This window comes from Sarcophilus harrisii, chromosome X (assembly GCF_902635505.1).
Source record: "Sarcophilus harrisii chromosome X, mSarHar1.11, whole genome shotgun sequence".
NCBI lineage: Eukaryota > Metazoa > Chordata > Mammalia > Dasyuromorphia > Dasyuridae > Sarcophilus > Sarcophilus harrisii.
The window spans coordinates 69,402,567-69,426,111 of record NC_045432.1 but is presented as its reverse complement, the minus strand read 5'-3'; the positions used below and the strand labels follow the sequence as shown (position 1 = coordinate 69,426,111).

General features: G+C 35.1%; 1 protein-coding gene across 1 annotated transcript in view; it reads right to left on the bottom strand.

Annotated features, from left to right (window-relative positions):
* The window catches only part of DIAPH2 (diaphanous related formin 2), an 868,850-nt gene that overhangs the window by 602,071 nt on the left and 243,234 nt on the right, over positions 1-23,545 (bottom strand). The window contains exons 13-17 of the mRNA XM_031944530.1: positions 22,693-22,811; positions 19,984-20,048; positions 17,831-17,935; positions 14,368-14,679; positions 13,145-13,259 (exon numbers count right to left, since the gene is read on the bottom strand). Coding sequence (XP_031800390.1) covers positions 13,145-13,259; positions 14,368-14,679; positions 17,831-17,935; positions 19,984-20,048; positions 22,693-22,811 — 716 coding nt within the window. The remainder of the gene's footprint in view (positions 1-13,144; positions 13,260-14,367; positions 14,680-17,830; positions 17,936-19,983; positions 20,049-22,692; positions 22,812-23,545) is intronic.

Genomic DNA, 23,545 nt, shown 5'->3' with positions numbered 1-23,545 from the left:
CATATGAACAGGGCAAATACAAATCTGACTGTATGATGATAAAGAACTTCAGATACAGTAAACTAAAACAAACTGCTTTGCATCATAACATTAACAAATTCAATTCCATTGAATCAAAGAGGCATTTCTTAAGTGCTTACCCAGGAACTAGGATAGGTATTGATGAATGGAGCTACAAAGGCAAAGGTCAAAAAGTGCCTGGCTCCAAGGGCCTAACATTGTATTAGTACCCAGATAAAGAAATATACAAAAATTTGGGAGAAGCAAGAAGCAAGGCAAACTCGCAGCTAATAAAAGAGAAATTTTAATGTACTGATATAGTTATGAATTCCACTTATAAAATAATCATTTTAAAGGCCTCATTTCTAAAATATATAGAGAACGGATTCAAATTCATAAGAAAACAAGCCATTCTCCAATTAATAAATGGTCAAAGGATATGAACAATTTCCAAACGAAGAAATTAAAGCCATTTCTAATCATATGAAAACTTCTCTGATAATTATAGAAATATATATAGAAGAGTTGAATATGTTTAACATATGTTGGTATTACTTGCTGTCTAGGGCAGGAGATGGGGAGAAGGAAAAAAAAATTTGGTTTTGCAAGGTTTTGCAAGGATGAATGTTGAAAATTATATATATTTTGAAAATAAACAGAGTTACAAAGAGAAATTCCATTTAAAGTAACTGCCGATAGTATAAAATATTTGGGAATCTATCTGCCAAGGGAAAGTCAGGAACTACAGAAGCAAAACTATAAAACACTTTCTACACAAATAAAGTCAGATCTAACCAACTGGAAAAATATTACGTGCTCTTGGATAGGGCGAGCAAATATAAGAAAGATGACAATACTCCCTAAACTAATCTATTTATTTAGTGCTATACCAATCAAGACTCCCAAAAAAACTATTTTAATGACCTAGAAAAAATAACAAAATTTATATGGAAGAATAAAATGTCAAGACTTTCAAGGGAACTAATGAAAGAAAAATTAAATGAAGGGAGCCTAGCTGTAGCAGATCTAAAACTGTTATAAAACAGCAGTCACCAAAACCATTTGGTATTGCCTAAGAAATAGACTAGTTGGATCAGTGGAATAGGTTAGGTTCAAAGGACAAAATAGTCAATAACTTTAATAATCTAGTGTTTGACAAACACAAAGATCCCAGCTTTTGGGATAAGAATTCACTATTTGACAAAAACTGCTGGGAAAATTGGAAATTAGTATGGCAGAAACTAGGCATTGACCCACACTTAACAACATATACTAAGATAAGGTCAAAATGGCTTCATGATCTAGGCTTAAAGAATGAGACTATAAACACATTAGAATAACATAGGATAGTTTACCTCTCAGACCTGTGGAAGAGGAAGGAATTTATGACCAAAGAAAAACCAGAGATCATTATTGACCACAAAAGAGAAAATTTTGATTATATCAAATTAAAAAGCTTTTGTACAAACAAAACTAATGCAGACAAGATTAGGGGAAAACAATAAACTGGGAAGACATTTTTACAATCAAAGATTCTGATAAAGGCCTCATTTCCAAAATATATGGAAAATTGACTCTAATACTATAAGAAATCAAGCTATTCTCCAATTGATAAATGGTCAAAAGATATGAACAATTTTCATATGACGAAATTGAAACTATTTCTAGCCATACAAAAAGATGCTTCGTCATTATTAATCAGAGAAATGCAAAATAAGACAACTCTGAGATACCACTACACACCTGTCAGATTGGCTAGGATGACAGGAAAAGATAATGTTGAATGTTGGAGAGGATGTGGGAAAACTGGGACACTGATACATTGTTGGTGGAATTGTGAATACATCCAGCCATTCTGGAGAGCAATTTAGAATTATGCTCAAAAAGTTATTAAACTGTGCATGACCTTTCTTCCAGCAGTGCTACTACTGGGCTTATATTCCAAAGAAATCTTAAAGAAGGGAAAGGGACCTGTATGTGCAAAAATACTTGTGGCAGCCCTTTGTGTAGTGGCTAGAAATTGGAGAATGGCTAAATAAATTGTGGTATATGAATATTATGAAATATTACTGTTCTATAAGAAATGACCAGCAAGGGTCATCCTGCCATCTGGGGGAGGGGGTGGGGGGTGGTAAAAGGTGAAAAATTGGAACAAGAGGTTTGGCAATTGTTAATGCTGTAAAGTTACCCATGCATATAACCTGTAAATAAAAGGCTATTAAATTAAAAAAAGAAAAAAAAAAAAAAAAAAAAGAAATGACCAGCAGGAAGATTTCAGAAAGGCCTGGAGAGACTTACATGAACTGATGCTGAATGAAATGAGCAGGACCAGGAGATCATTATACACTTCAACAACAATACTATATGATGATCAATTCTGATGAACATGGCTCGCTTCAACAATGAAATGAACCAAATCAGTTCCAATGGAGCAATAATGAATTGAACCAGCTACACCCAGCAAAAGAACTCTGGAAATGAGTGTGAATCACTACATAGCATTTCCAATCCCTCTGTTTTTATCCGTTTGCATTTTTGATATCCTTCTTAGGTTAACTTTACCTTATTTCAAAGTCTGATTTTTCTTTTGCAGCAAAATAACTGTATGGATATGTATACATATATTGTATTTAACATATACTTTAACGTCTTTAACATGTATTGGTCTACCTGCCATCTGGGAAAAGGGGTGGGAGGAAGGAGGGGAAAAGTTGGAACAGAAGGTTTTGCAAGGGTCAATGCTGAAAAATTACCCATGCATATATCTTGTAAATAAAAAGCTATAATAAAAAAAAAAGAAAAAAGAAAGAAAAAGCTTTTAAAAAAAGACCTAAAAATGCTCTAAATCACTACTGATTAGAGAAATGCAAATTAAGACAACTCTGAGGTACCACTATGCACCTCTCAGATTGGCTAAGATGACAAGAAAAGATAACAATCAACAATGGAGGGATATGGGAAAATTGGGACAGTAACACATGTTGGTGGAATTGGTGGTGTTGGTGAACTGATCCAACCACTCTAGAGAGCAATTTAAAACTATGCCCAAAGAACTATTAAACTGTAGATATCCTTTGATCTACTGGGACTGTATCCCAAAGAGAGCATAAAAAAGGGACGGAGTTTCACATGTGCAAAAATGTTTATGGCAGTCCTTTTTGTAGTGGCAAGAAACTGGAAACTGAGTGGCTGCCCATCAGTTGGGGAATGGCTGAATAAGTTATGGTATATGAATGTTATGGAATATTATTGTTCTATAAGAAACTATCAGCAGCATGATTTCAGAAAGGCCTGGAGAAACCTATATGATGCTGAGTGAAGTGAATAAAACTAAAAGAACATTGTACACAGCAACAACAAGATTATGTGATGATCAGTTCTGAAGAACTTGCAGTATGATAATTGTGGAAATAGAACAGAAGAATTGCATATGTTTAACCTATATGGGATTACTTGCTGTCTAGGGGAAGGGGTGAGAGGAAGGGAGGGAAAAAATTTGGAACACAAGGTTTTGCACAGGTGAAATTATTCATCCATGTTTTGAAAATAAAAAGCTATTACTAAAAAAAATAAACAAAATTATCAATTCCAAAAAACCCAAGAGGGTTTTTCATGGACATGATAAACCTGCATTTGTAACTTCAGTAAAGAAGTAAAAGTTAGTAAAAAAAAAAATTAGTAGCAGACATTATTATTATTATAGACCTTATTAGAATGATTCTAGCATGTAAAAGTATAAAGAACAATGGAAATTAAAATAAGTGATTTGTTCACAGGATTTCCAAAAATGCAGAAGAATTTGTTTTTGCAAAAATTTATGTTATTATGATTGGATATTTCAGTGAAATAACCTCCCTTGGCCTCAGTTTCCTCATCAAGAATATGAAGGTACCAGGTGACATGGCCTTTGAGGTCCCTTCCAACTCTAAAGCTATGACCCTGTAATCATAAAGCACCCTAGTCAAGTATAAAATGCCAGTGTTGGTAGGAGGAAGGATGGGAAAAGAGGGGAGAGACAGAAACAGCTAATTTTTGTGATAGGAATGAGGGAAATGTGATATGCCAATCATTACAGCAAAGTCCAAATCATGATGATATATACCTTATTAAATAGGGTTTTAATGTAAAGCCAATGTCACTGTAACAGTGTGGTGAAATCATTTATTAACAGCAACATAAGGAAGTCTTCTACCAAAAAATCTGTTTGTGGCAGACTGACACCCTAAAGAACAGCTAAGCAATTTAAGTCAACTTGGCTTTGGGGATAGTTCCATAACATTGAAAATTCCACTATTTCATTATTTCCAAATAGGATTTATAAAATAGTTTTTCTTTAATTATTCAAACCACTACATAATCTATGTTTCTTCATGTACTTGTAAAAGCTATTTAGAATTGTAAGCCTATTTAAGGCACAATCTAAAAACAAATCAATTGATATGTTTTCCAGAAGTCATTGCTAGTCCATCCTCTTGGTATATCAGAATATTCATTCTTGAATCACCACCTGGCAAAGTATGGTTTCAATTACTAAAATCATCTCATTGTTCTTCTCTTTCTTTAATTCCTAGAGAATTCTGATTAGCTTCAGTCCTATTTTACAGATGGATAAACAGAGGCAATGAGAGAGGAGGAGATAGTGACATGTCTTCAAGGATAACTGCTATCCAATCCAATACCCTAGATCTAAGTACTGTTTTTTTAAAAGGATGTGTTCAAGTTCATGATGCCGTGGCCTTCACTTCCTCTACATATCTAGGGGAAAAAGCAAGAAACATCTGAAATGTTGGCTGAAGTGACCCATTTGTGTAGTTCATATACCCATAACTGGTATAAAGAAAACCAAAGACACAATAGCATTTTCATAATAGAGTCCACATCCATTGTTTATATTTTCTCATTGTGTCCTTTCTCTCTTCAAGTCTTTGTAACGAAGCTTCTACATCCAATGAGCTTGGCAAACTTTTAAGAGGCATAAAAATGTTAACTGCTACTGCTGTTATTTCTGCCATTGCTGAAATGGCTCTCTCTAAATTCATTAATGACCTCCTACATGCCAAATCCAATGGTGGTCTTCTGTCATCTTCATTGATCTTTACAGGGTTACATGGCACTGCCTCTCCTTCCTTCTGTCAATGACACTAGAATCTCCTGATTCTCCTATCTCTGTAGCCATTCATTTACTCTCTTCTTCCCATGAGTAGTTTCCAAGGATTGGTCCATAATACTTTTCTCTCTTCTTCTTTCAGGCAGTTTAATTAAGTCCCACATCTTCAACGAATACCCCTTTGCAGATGATCACCAAATCTATACTATTTTTCTTTGGGGAAGAGAGACAGGAGGAGCTCAGTTGAATGAGGAAAATTCACTTCTTCAATAAAAATGAATTAACTCCATCTAGGGTTTTCTTGGCAAAGATATTGAAATGAATGGTTTCTATTTCCTTCTCCAGCTCATTTTACAGATGAAGAAATTCAGGCAAATAGAGTTAAGTGACTTGTCCAGGATCACAGGGTTAGCCCGTGTCTAAGGCTGAATTTGAACACAGGTCCTCCGGACTCCAGAATTAGCACTCTATCCACTGCGCCATCTAAATCCAAATTCAAAGCTCTACAGAACTTATATCCCATTGGAGCCTCCAATTTAGTAAGTCCTAAACAAGGGTCATTAGCTTTCCTTCCAAACCTACTTTTCTTCTGTCTTCATTATTTCTGTCTAGGGCAACATCAATGACTCAGTTTAACATGTTGCTTAATTGGAGTTTTCCATCTATCAATGTAGTCCAACCTTTTCCAATTCCCCCCTCATATTACTTGCCTATAAAAGATTCACCATTTGTTTAAAAAAGCAGACTATTTAAGAAAAAGAAAATCAAGCAGAAGAATATGCAGATTAGATAGAAGTGTCATTCTACTTTCCAAAGGCAAGGGAATATCAAAAACAGGGATCTGAAAGCAAGAAAATCATGCCTTTGATATTTCAGACATTCCACCGATATTCTACAGAGCTTATTTGAATTGTTATTACTCCAGGTGAGCAAAAATTAAAAAGAACAATGATATCAAAAGGACACAAAACTTGTCAGTTTTATAGATTAAACAATTCCAATTGCAATTCAAAGTTAATAGCTTTGTATTTGCAAAAGAATTTGTCAGGCCGAATTATTGTTATAAAAATGAACTTTAAAAAATGTACATTAGCAGGTCTTAGCCAGGAGTCCATGGATGGATTTTAGAAGGTCAGTGAACATGAAGAGGGGAAATTATATATTTATCATTGTTTTCCTTTGGAATGCTATATATTTTACATTATGAATTTAAAAACTTGATTCTGAGAAGGCAACCATGGAACAAAAGACGTTAAACGTAACTTATCTATTAATAATTGAAACAGTTTTCTTTGTTTACTCTAAAGTGCTCAGCAGTAAGGTAAAGAAATGAAGTTCTTTTTTATTCATAACTTTTTTAAAAATGTGTCATATTATAAATCTACTCAAAAGGTAAGGAGACTAAGAGTAGGGGGGATCCTGAAAATCTGCTTTTTAACTCTATAATCATATCTAATAGTAATGTGGGAAGGAAATTCCTGCAAATATACAACTGACTCATTTGTTATTAAAGGCTCCTATAGGCTAAAGGTATGTCAGAATGTCACTAACAACTTTCAATGAAGGCTGCAAAGCAATGCAAGAATGGCCCACTCAGAGGCATATTAGGCTTAGTGGTAGTATACCCTAATAGAAAGTGCAGTGCACTTAGAGACAAAAGGCCCATGGGATCCCAGCACTGGCAGGTCCACTTATGAGTCATTAGGATAAAATGAAATCATAGAATCATGGAAATAAGAGCTAGGAAAAAAGCAATAGAGATCAACTCTTTTTTCAGTAGTCTCATTCTGCAACAGCAGAAACTAAGGTTCAATAGCAGTAAAAGCACTCTGACCTAGGCCTGGCCCTCTCCATTGCAATTTTTGGTGTGCCTATCGAAAAAGCTTCATTTTTTCCTTTCTCTTCACACGTGTGTGTGTGTGTGTGTGTGTGTGTGTGTGTGTGTGTATCAGAGACACTTAATAAATATTTGCAGTATTTTGAGAGTTATTGTTATAAATTCTCAAGGAATTGTCTTCAACTTCAATAAGAGGAACTGCATCTGGTGGAGAACACATAAAGGGTTTTCTCACATAAAGTCTAAGGCAATTTCTGGAACCCTTGAGACTAAAAAGTAAGGCAAATCATCTTTTCCTCACCAAGCAAGACCCATTGGTGTCTACCTGAATGCAAGGGCCAACAGGTAAATTCACTCCTTCTTTCAATAAAAATGAATTAAGTACCCATTGTATGTGGAACACTCTGCTAGACACTGGAGGGAGTCATTTTAGAGAAAGAGCCAAGCTAAGAGAATAAATCCCAGGAGGTGGCTGAGAAATAAACACAGTAATAATTCTGAATATCACACGAGAAGTACATTATAAAGTTACATATGTTAAGTAAGGTCCAAAGAGGAAGGGTATGCCATAGAGGGCAGATGACAGAAGGCTTCATGGAGGAGGTGACTGCTAAGGTGGGAAACAGAGGAGTCATATTTCAAAGTCCACTCATATATATCTTCATGTAGATAAATGTCACAAAACTTGTCAATGTGACGACGATAGATAATACCAATTATTTTTGTATATGGAAACGCCAATGACTTTTGTTTTGTTCAAATTGCATGAAACGATTGTCTCAAAGCATACAAATTATTTATATGATACAAAAGGTGAGTTCATTTCCAGACAGAATCAGTGCATGCTATTCTAGTTCACCACCTGAAATAGCTCCCTAAGGCCTCTCTGTTTGCTCCCCTGTGTATTAAAGTTCCCAGTCAAGGAACAAATATTGTGGTAAGATTTGTTGGGAACCCAGATCTTCTGGGCCACACTGCCCTCAGAATAATCACGTACACACTGTTGACTGTTCAAGGTGACATATAATTATTTTCAACTTGATCTCGGGGAGAGTCAGTATTACTAAGACAGATAGAGATGGATTATATCTTTCCAATCTTTTCTTGCCTTTCATTATTTCATTAGGAGAAGGATGATGATATGACAACATTTAGCAATCAAGTAAAGTATGGATGCTACCAGGGAAGGGGCTCAATCTAAAGAGACTTTAAGATGATTTAAAAGACGATCAGGGAACCCAAGACTCCAAGATAGAATGATGCACAGAGTCCAGAAGAGAAGTGCCCAAGATCACACAGATAAGAAGTAGCAGAGGTGGGACTGAAAACTAGGTCTACAGAATTCCTCAAATGACAAAGCACGGCTCTTTACAAAAGAAAAAAAAGTGCTTTAACATAAATGTTTCAATTAATTTCTAACATAGTTTTGGACTTCTGCAGTAATATTTCAATTATTCCAAAAAGACATTTTTATGCATTAGTAATATTTATAATCATCTCAATTTTCTCTTATCACTACTGAAGCTAAATTATATGACTGAAGTCTATTATTTAAAATGCTCAATTATATTAACCTTTTATGTTTATTCCCTATATTTCCTCTAAGCAGCGAAAAAATTCAGAAATTCGCTTGCAAGTTTCACATGTACTATCTTTGTTCTTCCTCAGGTCCCTAGAGAACCCTAGAAATTCTAATTAGTATTAGCAGTTATTGCCTACATGTTTTATTATTATTTCAAGTGTAGTTAATATTAACAGTCATTACTCTAATTCTTGTATAATATTGCTATTGTATTTGATTACCAAGGATCTTTGCAAGCAATAATGACCATATCATTATAGGCCCGCTGGTTACATTCTGCTCCAAGGTCATCAGATTGAATTCTTATTACAAAATGGAGGACAAACCCCAAAATAAGAAAGTACCCATGAAGAGTATCAAATAGCATCAGTAATGTTTGCTTCAACTATTTGTAGTCCTATATAATTTCTTTCATTAATCGGAAATAATTTTGAAAAATATCATCATGATTATACTATTATAGCTAATAAGGAAATTCAAAATATTCAGTGCAAAACAATTGGATTTTAGGGTTGGGAAGGACCTCAGAGACAAGGTACAGTCACTATAATTAATATTCAATGGCACCTTGCTCTAACCTAATTAATTTTTTATAAAACACTAAATGAAAATAAAAACATCTACAGTGCCTAATAAAAGTAATTTAAACAGAAATGTTGAGAGCACAGAACTTTGTTTTATAAATGTATTACCTATTAAAAAGGAACCACCAGAAATGGTAAGTCTGAGTAACAATTTATGACAGATTCTACAGCTTACCATTTTTAAATGTTTTTTTCTAATTTGCAAAACTAAGCTACGCGAGTACTTACATTCTTCCTTAAAACTCAACATGACTTTCCTGGTAAACAAGGTACACCGGTTATATTTAACTGCTGCAGGAGAAATCGGGCAAGGACCTAAATGAAGGGGAAATATTTTTTGGATCCAGCCTCTGGGAAAAATAGTCCCCAGAACTGGAAGAATCATGGAAAGGGGTCCCAAGGTAAGAGAAGAGGGCAACGCTAAGTAAGAACCTGTGGCCTGCACAGTAGTGAGCGGGCAGTGAGCTGGGGAGGAAAGACAAGAAACTAAAAAAAGCAAGACTAATGTGATTTATTAATCCTCCACAAACACAAACACAAATACAGGAGCACTGCTATGAGAATCCAAAGACTTGAGTTCCAGGCTCTTGTCCAGACACTTTCTCCTGTTGGCACCATAGGCAACTCACTGAATTCTTCAGAGCATCTGTTTGTTCATTTGTGATCCTTGCACTATCTACCTCACATGACTTCTGGGAGGAAAAGCTCAACAGATATGAGAGCAATTACTGCAGAACTAGAATTTCATTCTGTATCTTCTGACTTCAAGTCCAGTAAAGTCTCCACTTTCACAAGATAGCTCTTATATACTTAGGATAAAATGTTTTAGTCTCTCTATAGTAATGCTATCAATAACTAGGCAAAAGTTTTGAAAAAGTGCTTATCTCATTTTGAAAAAGCCCAAGTCATGATTGCAAAGGGCTCTGAAGGCATCAGGAAACAAGGTCCAGAAAGGCCAAACAAGGGAGCTCAATGATAGCAAAAAGAGGTCACAGAAGGATTTCTTCCATTGCTCTCTAGTGTATGTCAGTCAACTCAGAATAGATTATGAACAAAAATGAACATCTCACAAGTGAAGAAGAACGTGAACAAAAATACTGTGGGGTGGATTTAACTGAAACAATTTTGATGTACTTTTATAAATCTCCCAAAAGATATGCAACCTGAATATTAAAGATAGCATTAAAATTAAAAGAGATCCAGATCAGATACCTTTAACAATTATGACTAAGGTATGAATTCTTAGCCGAATAAGAGATAGTGAGAATCATAAAAGATAAAATGGGTCATTTTGATTACCTGAATTTGAAAAGCTTTTGTATGAACAAAATTAATATTACTAGGATAAGAAAGGAAGAAAACTACTGGGAAAATAATTTTAGCAAATATCTTTGTCAAGGTTATGATATCCATGACAGGTAGACAAATAACAAAAAATCCTCCACAGATATGAAATAGCAATTCTCAAAGGAAGAATAACTATTAGAACCATAGGAAAAAATTCTCCAAATCGTTAAAAATATAAGAAATGCAAATCAAAGCATTCTAAGATTTCATATCACACAATAAATTTGCAAAGATAAGGGCATAAGAGGATCAATCAATATTTGAGAGCTCTGAAAGGGTGGGCATGCCAAGACATTGTTGGTAGATACGTGAACTGATTTAAAACATTCTAAAAGCAATGTGATATTATGTTTACAAAAATGCTTAAAAGTGTGTATATCATATACATGTATTGTATTTAACATATACTTTAACATATTTAACATGCATTGGTCTACCTGCCATCTGGGGGAAGGGGTGGAGGAAAGGAAGGGAAAAACTGGACAAAAGGTTTTGCAATTGTCAATGCTGCAAAATTACCCATGCATATATATCTTTTAAATAAAAAGCTATAATAAAATTTTTTAAATAAATAAATAAAAATTACATTCAACAACAAAAAAAGTGTGCATATCCTTTGACCACGACATATTACTATAAGGCATATCCCCAGCAAGTCAATGACAAAAAAAAGGATTAAAAAAAAGGTCCCATAAATACTAAAATACTTAGAGTAAAACCTTTAGTAGTAGGAAAAAAAAACACCCTGAAAAATAAGTAGATTCCATTAGCTGGGAAACAGGTAAACAAGTTGTAGTACATGAATGTGACAGAATATTACTGAACTTTAAAAACCAAAGAGGATGAAGAATATAGAAGATAACTGGAAAATTTATAAGAATTAACACAATTTGAAGTAATCAACAGCAAGAAAACATTCCACAAAATGACCCTAATAAGTTAAATAGACAGAATATCAATAAAAATCTGAAGCAAAATGCTATGAATTTATAAAAACCAAGACTGATCCCAAAGATGAGAAGAAGGTACCGCTCTCCCTTCTTTGATGATGTATAGATCACCCTCAATAATGTTAGATGTTTCTGGTGTGTGGATTAGTTTGCTCAAGTATTATTTTCCCTTTTTTCCCCACTGTTTAAAGGGATGGTTCTTTTGGAGGCAGAGAAGGGATACTTTGGTAAATCTAGATGAAAATATACGTTAAAAATAAAAAAAACAGGGGAGTCTTTAAAAAATGGAACTTCAAAAATTCATATTTCCAGATCCCAGAATAAGTGTCATACCTCATGAAATAACTGGAAAAGGTATTTGTCACTTCAAAGTATATCAAATAACACAACATACTGCTTTTTGAGCAGAAACCTGACTTTAGGAAAAAATACACTAGAATGGCTTAATTATTTCCTGTTTAATTAATGAATTATATAGAGAAAATGTGACTAAACTGAGTTACTTAACCTTCTGAAGCCTGCATTTCCTTATAAGTAAAACAAGGAAAAAAATTGTACCCATTTTGCTGATTTATTGCATGTATGTGTATATGTGTGTGTGTGTATATATATATATATATATATATATATATATACATAGATATATATGTAAATAAAACATAATATAATGGTCAGTTTGTAATTTTAAAGTAGGAAAAGTGCACACAGGTTACATATAAAGCACTTTCTAAACTTTAACGTTACATATATGACATATTATGTATACAACTATTAAACTATTATTATTACTTTCATATAAATTGGAAAAAAATTTATATTTAAATGATAACCCAATTATCATCCAGGACAATTAATGAAAACAATTGGGAGCTTTACATCTATTTTAAGTAATTCAAATTCCAAAAGTATATGAAAGGTTGAGAAGTTGTTAAACACTCAGTTCCAAATATGGCACTCTTACTAAATCACAGTTCATCAAATACCCAATTTGGAGCTAAGAACATAAAATCTGCATAAAAGTATCATAAAGAGCTCACAATTATACAATGCTTTAATTTCCTTATAAGCCTCCCAACAAAAAAAAAAAAAGAGGCAGCACAGGAACTATCAGCCATGATTTATACATAAGAAAGGTTAAATGGTAGGCCAGGGTCACATGGTTAATAAGTTTCTTAGGCAAAACCTGAACTCAGGCCCCTTAACTCCAAATCCTATGCACTTTACATTGTGCCATCAAATAGATACACAACAGTTTTGGGAATAAAAGATCTTCATAGTTCAAATGTCCAATGAAAGATTATTTCCCTTGCTGTCAACGTTTATATCAATTTCACTGAAGGCTGAAACACAAAATTGGTATTTTGTTCTATTATTTTCCCACAGATAGTGAAGCAATATTTGGATCTTAGCAGGCTCCATTAAAAAAGAAAATTTTGTCATTAACACTTTAATCCCCCAAAATTGTAGAGCTCAAATATTAAGACAACCCAGAAATTATAGACAGATATTCAAACTTTCCTCCAGGAAAGCAGGCCAACAGCAGACTCAGTTTAGAGTCAAACTATCATGACTTGATATCATTAAAATTGGCTCAACTATCCACAAAGTTTTCTTCCTAAATTTTTTTGGGGAAACACAACTAAAAAAATCCTTGAAACATTCTTAGAACAACACGGGGAAGACTTGTTAATGGTAAAAAAAAATACTTCATTTTTTTGTAAAACCCCCAAAATGTACCTTTCAACTGTGTTGCAAAAGTGAGTGCCAGTTTTGCAAAGAGATCTGGATTTTCAAACTTATCTTCCTTAACTTTTAACCAGAAGCAATTCTCTGATATTTCCCGTGGCTCGATCTGAAACAAAAAGCAGCAAGAATAATGTGGTCAATTATTACACATTTAGTTACAAAAAATTAAGTAAACCTTTATTTAAGCAAGCTTGATGGCCAATTCATCATTTCTGTCTGCTTTTCACTGCTTCAGTTTTAGGTTTTGCCCAAGCAGTTTTCTGGTCCTTATTCATTAAGGAGAGAGACAGCATGGCATGGTGAATAGAGAACTGGCCTGGCAGTTCCAGTCTCACCTCTGACTCATAGGATAGATAATTCATCTCAGTTCTCCTGGCAGCTCTCAGGTTATAAGTTGCAGAGAAGATAGCAGACTTCCTGGGTAGAGGAAGTTCTCTCATTTGGAGTTCCACAAGTACCTGTGAAATCTCTAGCCCCTATCCGTATCTCAGCCATTTATATGGAAAGTTTCCATTTTAAGCAGTTCATAAAGGAAAAGTTACACCAGCAAAATATTCCACTTATTATCCTGACACAAAAGTGAAGGTTTTCCATAATGGCCATCACATTGTAATGAGACTCTGAATCAGGAATGCTCTACAGCCTTCAAAGTATCAGCTGCTACTGATGATAGTCATTGATTATCTATGTGCCAGTTCAAATGGTTACTGTACCCTGATTCATTTAACAAGCAACCCAGGAAAAGGAATGGAAAAATATTATTTCACTCTTTATTCCTACTAAAAGTATCAGCCAATACTCATAATAAGTATAGCAATGACAAGATAAACCAAGACATTCCCAAATGCCTTTATATCTGGATTATCGATATTCATCCCTTATCCTGCCTCACTAATTTCTTTTACTGTTGGCATCAACTTGAAATTCATTTTCACTTCTTCCAATGACCTAGAACGATCCTACCTCCATCACTTTGTGAATTCTGAAAATCTTAAATGGTTAACCGAAAAAAATATTTAACTTAGCAGTTATTAAACAATGAAGTAAAGATTCTAAAAGAAAAATTATCACTATAAGCTAATGATGTATTAAAAACAGTTCTAGTCTTTGCTACTGATACTCTTCCCCTTTTTCAACCATCAGTTCCATTATTCCTATAACAATGGTACTCAGTACCCCTGTGTGGGGTCCCATTCCCAGAAAAGAGTCATTACCTTGGACCAATTGATTCTTTTCATGGGCACTTCTGGCTTATATAATTTTTTTTGCTTCATTCCAAAAGGAAGGGAAGCAGATGCTCCAGGAAGAGGAGGAGCAGCACCCAGAGGTGGTGGAGGAGGAGGCCCCCCAAATAAAGGAGGCGCTGGTGGTACAGCTCCTCCAGGCAAAGGAGGGGGAGGAGGAGGAGGACCAGGTACTCCAGGCAGAGGCGGAGGAGGAGGTGGAGGAGGAGGAACAGCACCACTTGGAGCTGGTGGTAGAGGTGGAGCTGGCAGAATTCCTGATGAATCAGAAAGTCCAGGTCCCTGAAATATACATTGGAAATAACAGACATCACAACACTATAATGGTTTCCATCCTTGCTAAATTAAAAATCATATTTGCTATTCAGGATATTAACAATTCAAGTAAAACTTATTTGGAAGGGGTGATGTTTTCAAGTTCATGCATATTAATATGATCCCTATGTTTTCTTATTATCATTAGAGACCACATTTGAAAACTTACTTTTACCCTATTTGCAAAATGACATCGTTTATTTTTATTAAATAACCTTTCTAAAAAATAAGTTTCTTATTATGCAATATATATACTAAGAATTAAGTATTTTGTAAAATGGCTTGGACCTGTTCAAGCAACTGGATAGAATACAGCACTAATTAGGACAAGGTCATGAATGTAATCCCCAAATGGGCCAATTAACTTTGCACAAATAGAATCTCTCATAGCCCCTGTAACCCACTTGTCTAATAATTATTGTAATAATACTAATGAATGTTTTAAATTTACATAATGATCTATATTTATCAAAGGATTTCCACTTTCATTATCTAATTTGATTCTCATAGGTTTATAAGCCAACCTGAGCAGGTAATATATTATGCCCATTTTTACAAATGAACAAACTGAGGCCGAAAGAGTATATGGCTAATTAAATGCAGAGTGGAGAAAAAGAGGTACTCTACTACTCCCCACTCCTACCCCCTCCCACACATAACATTGCAAGTATTATCTAGATACAACCAGTTTAAAGTGTCAGCCTGTTGACAAACCAACTTAGAAAAGATGTTGAAAGAATAACAAGGAGGTCAGGCTGGTTCAATTATGGGTTTATGAAAGGGAGCAAGGTGTAAAGAAAGAGAAAAAGTAAGAAGATACCAGGTGAAGAAGAAATTTAAATGTCAGAGGGCTGTGTATTTCACACTAGAGCTACTATTGGAGTTCACTGAGTAGCAGGATGCTGCACTGAGAAGTATACTTTCAAAAAGTTGTTTTGGTGGTGGTGTGGAGAAGGATTTGCAGTGGTGAGACACTTGAGACAGGAAGGCCAATCAAAAGGCTATTATGATAGTCCAAGTGTGAGGTGACAGGGGCCCAGTTTACAGTAGAAGATGGCTGAATGAAAAGAAAAAAATTTGAGAGTATGGTTGTAGGGAAAGAAACGATGAGTTCTGTCAAGTAATTGCAAAAAGCATTTATTAGGTCCTTATTAAGTGCCAGACATTGGCAATTAAAAAAAAATACATACATCCATACATAAACACACACACACACACACACACACACACAATATAGACCCTGCCCTCAGGAAGCTTACATTCTATGGGTGAAAACAATAGGAATAAGTGGAAGAGAATGGAAAGTAAGGTAGAAGGTTGGCTTTAGACAGGTCAAGGAAAAAGCTAAAACAACCAAAAGGGGAAGTCAGACTGTGTTTGAGAGCTAAGGGTGTGTGTGTGTGTGCAAACTTTGTCAGTGCAAGGAATGTCCATCCATATAGGAAAATCACAGATTGTTCAAGTTAATGAACTGCATTACAAGAACCAGAAAACATGTACATGAAGTTCATGAAAATCATTCAAATTTTTAACCACTTATTTAATAAAGTTTCAGGGATTAATAAATGACATTGTAGAGAAATAAAGTGAGATAAAGGTCAGGCTCTGCCCTTAAGCTCATGAGGAAATCTCCAGGTTTAAATGCGATTCATGTCATGGATATTATTAACAAGCAACACAGAAATCCCGAGGAGGGAGAGATGACTTTGTTTGCTGTACAACTAAAGACTGTGAACACAAGTTGGACTTCAAGGGATGAGAAGGCAAAGAAGAAGAAATAAATCAGAGAACATTGCAGATGAAAGAAGTAGCTTGAAAAATAAAAAATGCAAAAAATTCAGGAGAGGTTAGTTAATTTAATTAAGTAAAAGGGAAATGTTGTGAGGTAAAGATCGAAGATGTTGGCTGAAGAAGGAGAGCCTTGAACAGCTGGTTAAGAAAGCTGTATTTATTAATGGGGCAATAAGAAGTGAATGAGGCCAGATAAGCAGAATAAGTACATGGCAAAAGCTGGCTATTCAAGAGATTTATTGGAAACGGTGGAAATTATGGATAGAAAGAGTGAGGGATGATAGAGAGAAAAATTGCTCGGTAGTGAGAGTGCCAGATGGAAAAGTTACCAAAAACACTATAGAGGTAGCATAAAAAATTTGGCAAATGATCATATGTGAAGGGTAAACAACAGAGGCAAATCCAAAATAATGATGAGTCTTAGAATCCAAATAAGTAGGACAGCAGAAGCAACCTTAGCCAAAATAACAAAGCTAAAATGAACTGAACACAGATTCAGTTTTGAACAACCTAAGTGAGATAATGCTGCTTTATAATAACACATCCAGGTGGAGATACTCAAAGGGCAGTTAGAAATGAGAGATAAGAACTTGGAGAAACATAAGGAGTCAACACATAGATTTGGCAATCGGCATGAAGGTGAGAGGGCAAATGAAGTGTGTGGAAGAAATCACTGAAATGAAGAGGGAAGAGGATCTCGAATGCAAACATGAGGTGCATCTGTATTTCAAAGATGAACCTGAATGAGTAAAAAAGACTGATTCAAGAAGGATCAGAAGACTGGAGCACTGTCAAAGTCAAAGACAAAGAAATTCACAAAAACAGCCATCAGCTGTGTCAAATGAACAAGAAGTCAATGAATATGGGCATGGGGATGTTTCAAAGATCCTTTGAAGAGGAGTTTAAATACAGTGATGAAAACAAGAAGTTAAATTTTAAAAGATTCAAGGGTCAGTAGTGAGGAAATTAGAGTGGTCAGTATATATTTGCTTAGGCTGTAATCAGTATGAGGAGAAGCACTTACTAACTAACGGTTTCTCCATAGTGTTTTGTTGTTGTGAAGTATTTTACATACACTGATTCATTGGGCCCTCACAACAAATCTGGGATTTTTTAAGGCAAAAATCATTATGCTCTCTTACACAGAACATAAGTAATCTGTTCAAGGTCACACATCTGGAAGGTGTCATCTGAATTTAAATGAATTAAATGAAGAGCCTTTTCTCACGGAGCCATGGATTCTTAACAGGCAGCCAGCCAGTAAGGCCGTTCTCGACTTCCCTCCCTCCCAATGCTAACATCTCAAGTCTTGTTCTTGGTTCATTACCTGAGCTCGGAGCTGTTGGAGTTCCGTCTCAAGTTCTTGTATTTTCTCCTCTCGTCGTTGAAGTTCAGCCTGGGCCTCCTGTCGTGCTGTGAACTCCTCATCAAACTGTAATAATCACTTACATCAATGTACTCATCCACCTATGAGAAACTTAATACTAAGCTTTGAAAAAAAGGCTCAACAATGGCACACAGGAAATAATTAAGGACCAGGGGAGGGCAAGGAGAAAAAAATATTTTAAACAGGTCTACTAAGAAAATAACATTATTCAGGATGGTCAAGTTCTCTCAAAATATTAAATCCTCACAAATGTCTGATACAAAAATATTGTGAGTTACAAGTAGTTAGGTATCAGATATGATCTGCCCAAATAAGGGACAAGCTGTGCTCTACTGAGATCACAGATAAAGCCAAACACAAATATTCTGCTCAATTTGGAAATGAAATTGAAAAGCATAATTATCAACAGACTTCAACAAAAGTCATGTTCTGAGAGTAAGAACTTCCATGAAAGAACTTTCAAAGAAACCCCAGAATATTCCCCAAACATCTTTGGCTGGCTCAAAAACCAATGTTGAAAAAGCTGTCACCGCAGTAGTCTATTACAGCAAAGGAATTCATTGTGTTAATGATGCTCATTCTATACAAGGAGTAACAAAATTATCCATATAAAAATATTTCCAGAAGTCACACCAATGGATGGCATTGAGAGATATCAAGCATGGAGATACACATAAAGAATAAGATCCATAGAATTCTGAAGCCCTCAAGCATCCTAAAGAAAATCTAGTTCACTTGCCTCATTGGAAAAATAAGGCAAGTGAGGTTTGGGAAACTCAGGAGTCTTGCCAAGGTCCCAAACTGGTTTCAAAGAGATCGTCCTACTCTCCCTCCCAAATGGCAATTTAGTTCTGTTTCACTCAAGTATACCAAACAGCTCTAGTGACTCTTGCAAGAGGAAAACTTCTAGAGGTCACATCATAGCCAAAGTATTTCCTCTCAAAACATGAGAAAAATTCACTAAACAATGAGATCTGTTTATGATCACTTTTAGAAGACTTGCATAGAGAAAAGAAGTAGCATTTATCCCAGACGTATAGTGTCATCGTACAAAAAACATTCAATAAAAACGAAGCACAACCTACAATTTGCAGATGGAGTTTTGGAAGTGCTACTTCAAAAAACATATACTAAATATTATAAAGAGAAAGTCTTCTTCATTAATCAAAAAGTGTACAGATCTCTTACTCTGGGTGCTATACTTGGAAAAGGGATGGCTGCACACTAACACTTGCTGCTTCAGTCTTTCTAGTGACTGAGTGACTTATGGCCTGTCTCCAAATGCCCTGAAGGACCTTCACTAACACTGAATTAATAGATCAACGAGAAAGACAGTTATCTAATCTCTAGGCAAATCATATCATTGAAGAGACACTACTGGACAATGCATTTCATCTCACTAGTAGAAAACTATTTGCCTACCTGCATGCTTTTCTCCTTTGCTCTGGCATCAAGTGATGAAGAGAGAAAATAGGTTCAAGAACCATAGGTGGATGCTCTCAGGAAAAGCTCAATAGCAAATATGGGCTTTTGACTTGCTCTAATAAAAAAGCCTGTACACAATCCCAACAAAGACTATGGCCATGCGGACTAAAGAGTCTTTCCTACAACAGACGCTACACAAGAGTTTGAAGTTTGTGAAGCAGAAAATTCAAAACTCATTTAAATGTTAACTTTGTTTCCACAAGGAGAATTAAAGTTCTCTCTTAGGTAGGACAAGCCAAACAGCTTCCAGCTCTTTAAAGAGCTATCTACCATGAGGAAGAGAGTTGTAGGAAATAAACAGAAATTTATTTTTCATAACTGCTATCATTCAGATCATTTTAGCATCTTATTTGTTGTCATTTTAATAGCTTTTATGGTTTCTTTTTCATAGTGTATTAAGAGTGATGCCAAGGGAATACTGTGAAATGGCGATCTTATTTTATGAGTAGAATTTGTCAATATTCAATGGTTATTAAATTGGTGAAAACATATAATATAATACAGCATGTCCCTAAAATAATTTTTGCCTGATATCCTGATTTCTACATAAAGGTGAAAAACTTGATTAAATTATAAAACAATATCATTCTGGCATCGCATAATCTTACCTTTTTGGAAAATTCCGCTGCTTTTTGTTCACTTTCTTCTACTTTAGCTTTGTCTACACATGCATCTATTAAGATTGACCAAAAGCAATTAGCAACGATGACATCACATACTTACAAGGAAAAAGCTGTAGCGCTTTCAGAATATCTTCAGCTAATTTGAGGGAGAATCTAGTCTGTCCCTCAATAATGTAACTTCAATTTTTATATGACAGATAAAAAAAGCTGTGGGGGGCGGGGAACTTCTCCATGACATATATGGAACATAAACTATTTTTTCTACCTTCATTTAAGACAAACTCACTGGGGCATGGAAAGGTATAGAGGAAATTCTTGCAGGATCAGTTCCTACAACATTGAGAGGTACTCTGCTACTATGGAGAAACAGGAAGACCTGAGTTTAAGTTCTATCTCTAAGATATGAACTGGGCTATGGAACTAGAGAAACTCCCTAAGATAAAAAGATGCACAGAGGTCTCCACCTGCACTGCTACAGGGTGTTTTATGACCTGCGTCTTCCCCATACATGTTCTGTCCCTATGCCTTTCTCCAATATTAACAAATTAACTATGTCAGTGAGTTTTGCTTTGTGAAATCACAGAACCCTTCTGACTTGTTTTTCAGGATTTCATATTAGAATTAGAGCTGTGACAAAATAAAAACATAATTTATACCTCACATGGGGACCATAGGGAAAAAAAACTAATCAAGTCTAAAGTGGTACTAATAAGCTGAAGAACCAAATGGATATACCGTAAAACTTAATAAATTTAGGCTGCAAATGGTAGAAATGAAGTTTATCTTCTGTAAGACAAACTACATTAATCTAATCAGAAAAGATTTGCTAAGTTACAAGTTTAAACCAAAGGAAGAAAATAGATGACATTTTTTTTTAAGAGTAAGTTTCCCAATTATCTAACCCCATAAGTTTCCATACAATCAATGTATTATTAATAGATCATTCTTATTCACTCATTAAAAACATTACCTAAGGGCCTTAAGTATTCAAACCTATATTGGTCACTACTGAACATTAGAAGAAAGCAACAGAATCATATTATCTTAAGAGCTAGAATGGACTTTTTGGATCCTTCAATCTAACCTTTCACCAAATGTAGAAATCTCTTCTTCAATATCTCTGCCAGAGGGACATTAACCTCTGCTTAAATACTTGTAATGGTGTGAAACTCACTATTTTACTAAGCCAAATATATCATTCTTTGATATTTTTAACTATTTAAAAGTATTTCCTCACATAGAAGACCACTAATTCATACTGCATCCATCACTGAATAATCAAATTTCATCTCTTCAAAAATATTTAGTATTCATGTTTTTCAATAATTCAGACAGAAATATTCTCACTTTTGCTCAATTTGTGAGAATTTACTTGACTTTTTAAAGCATGGCAAGGAATTTGTTCTTAGAAAAGAAGACGATTCCATAAATTCAAGGAGAGATTTGTAAATAGAAAGTAAAAAAGGTCTATTTTCCTGTTAGAATAGAAGCTAAGGATAACCCAGCTGAATCATATTTTCATCATAAAAATAAGTTTGACTCTTGAAATACACAAATGTCTACAGCACATGATAAGTACTAGACCAATTTTTATACTATATGTTCTCCCTTATGTTTACTTAGCTCAAGCATAATAAAGATTATAAGGTTTAGAGTAATAATGATTTCCCCTTGGCACACAAAACTGGATTATTGAATCACCATCACTAGGAATTGTGCCATGAGCAATTCTTACTCTTTTATCAGTGATCACTGAATCATAAAACTTGAGAGCTGCCAGAGTTCACATTAGAGAGTCAAAGCCCATTGACTTATACTTAGGGCACACAAGGGCCAGAGTTTCAATGCCTTTCCTATGCCACACAGCTAGCTGTTGGGACAGTAGTGGAGGAGGAGTGTTAGTGCTGGATTTGTAACCGAGGAGTGTTAGTGCTGGATTTGTAACCGAGGAGTGTTACTGCTGGATTTATAACCAACACTCCTCTGGTCCTCCAGCAAGCAACTGCAAAGTTTTTAAAAACATCAGAAGCCATTAAAGACTACAGAATATTCAACATCCTTTACCTATTTAAGGTAGAATTAAAACTGCTTGAATAGAACACTGATATAAGATCTAACTGGATATAGGGAGTTGAAGAATCTCTTTGAACTACTTCTAAAAGGTATCTAAAAGATATCATTATAGTCGATCCTTGGCGGGGGGGGGGGGGGGGGGGGGAGAGAATGGGGACTCTCTCCAGTCGAAAGGAATGTGACAGGACAAATTAATCACTTTCACAGATATAGATGGGCAAAACAGACATGCATTTTCATTTTTCAAAACAGTACTTTAGGAACTCAATTTTGATGTTAATTACAATTAAGTTCTTATGGAGTTGCATGCAGATGCCTCAGTGGAACTAGCAGAATCAAAATGAATATCCTGATGATAATAAGGCATCCACAGAAACACTTGACAGCCTCTGGGACTGAAAATATGTCTGAGGGGGCTAGAAAGAGTCCAACGGGAAAGCATTTCCAATTATCTACATGTACATTTCTCACAATACTCAGTTAACAACAATATTCATAGAATAACCAGAGACACAGGACCTTAGGACTCACACTATTTTACAGAATATGGAAAATCTGAAAAATATTTCTTTTCTTTAAAGGAAAAACAACAAGGGGAGTATTGAGGTTTTAATTACATACCTATCAGATGAGTGAAGTCAACATCTAATCTCTGTCGATATTTGAAGTCTGGGTCCATGCCACTACCATGGAGCACTATCTGTGAAACACATTCTTCGATGATCTTATAATATTGTGGCCTAGTGATGAAGAAAAGCAAAGCGGTATTTGTCCAGCTTTCAGAAAAAGTTTTCTCAAGAAGTCAGTTGGAAGGAAGAAGAAAGACTAAAATGAACTTTTGTTCTTTAATTGTCAAATTGTGAAACTTCCACAAGAGACATCGAGAGAAGAAATGTCTACTTTTGAAGATATTAACCTTATTTTCTAATTTACAATGAAAGAATCTGAGGAAGCTACTCAAAAGGTAAATAATCTTTTCTATTTGGCTTCAACCTTGAATTTTCATCTGGGGAAATGGAAATTGGCCAATTCTTATGTATGGCCTGCAGCTATTGAGGACCAAGGAAAGGAAGACCTCAAAATCAAAGTCCTTGATACTGCCAAATAGTCCAACGTCTAAAAGAGATTTCGTTTTATTCATGGAAATGACATTAAAGAAAATGTTACCATCTGCTTTGCCACTCCACCCTATCACAAGCTTTTCAATCTAACTTGCAGTTGAAACCTCCTCTATCAGAATAAGACCTCCTTGACAGCACTTAGCAAAGCAAGTGCTTACTAAATGGTCTGGCATACCTGTCTTCATTCATTGAATCATAAAAAATGGGAACAGGAAAGAACCTCAACAATCATTCTATTCAATTTCTGAATTTTATAGATGGGGATACTGAGGCTGACAGGGATCAAGTCCTTTCAGATGACTCGGGACAAGACAGGTTTTCTGACACCCAAAACAATGCTTTTTTCACTACAT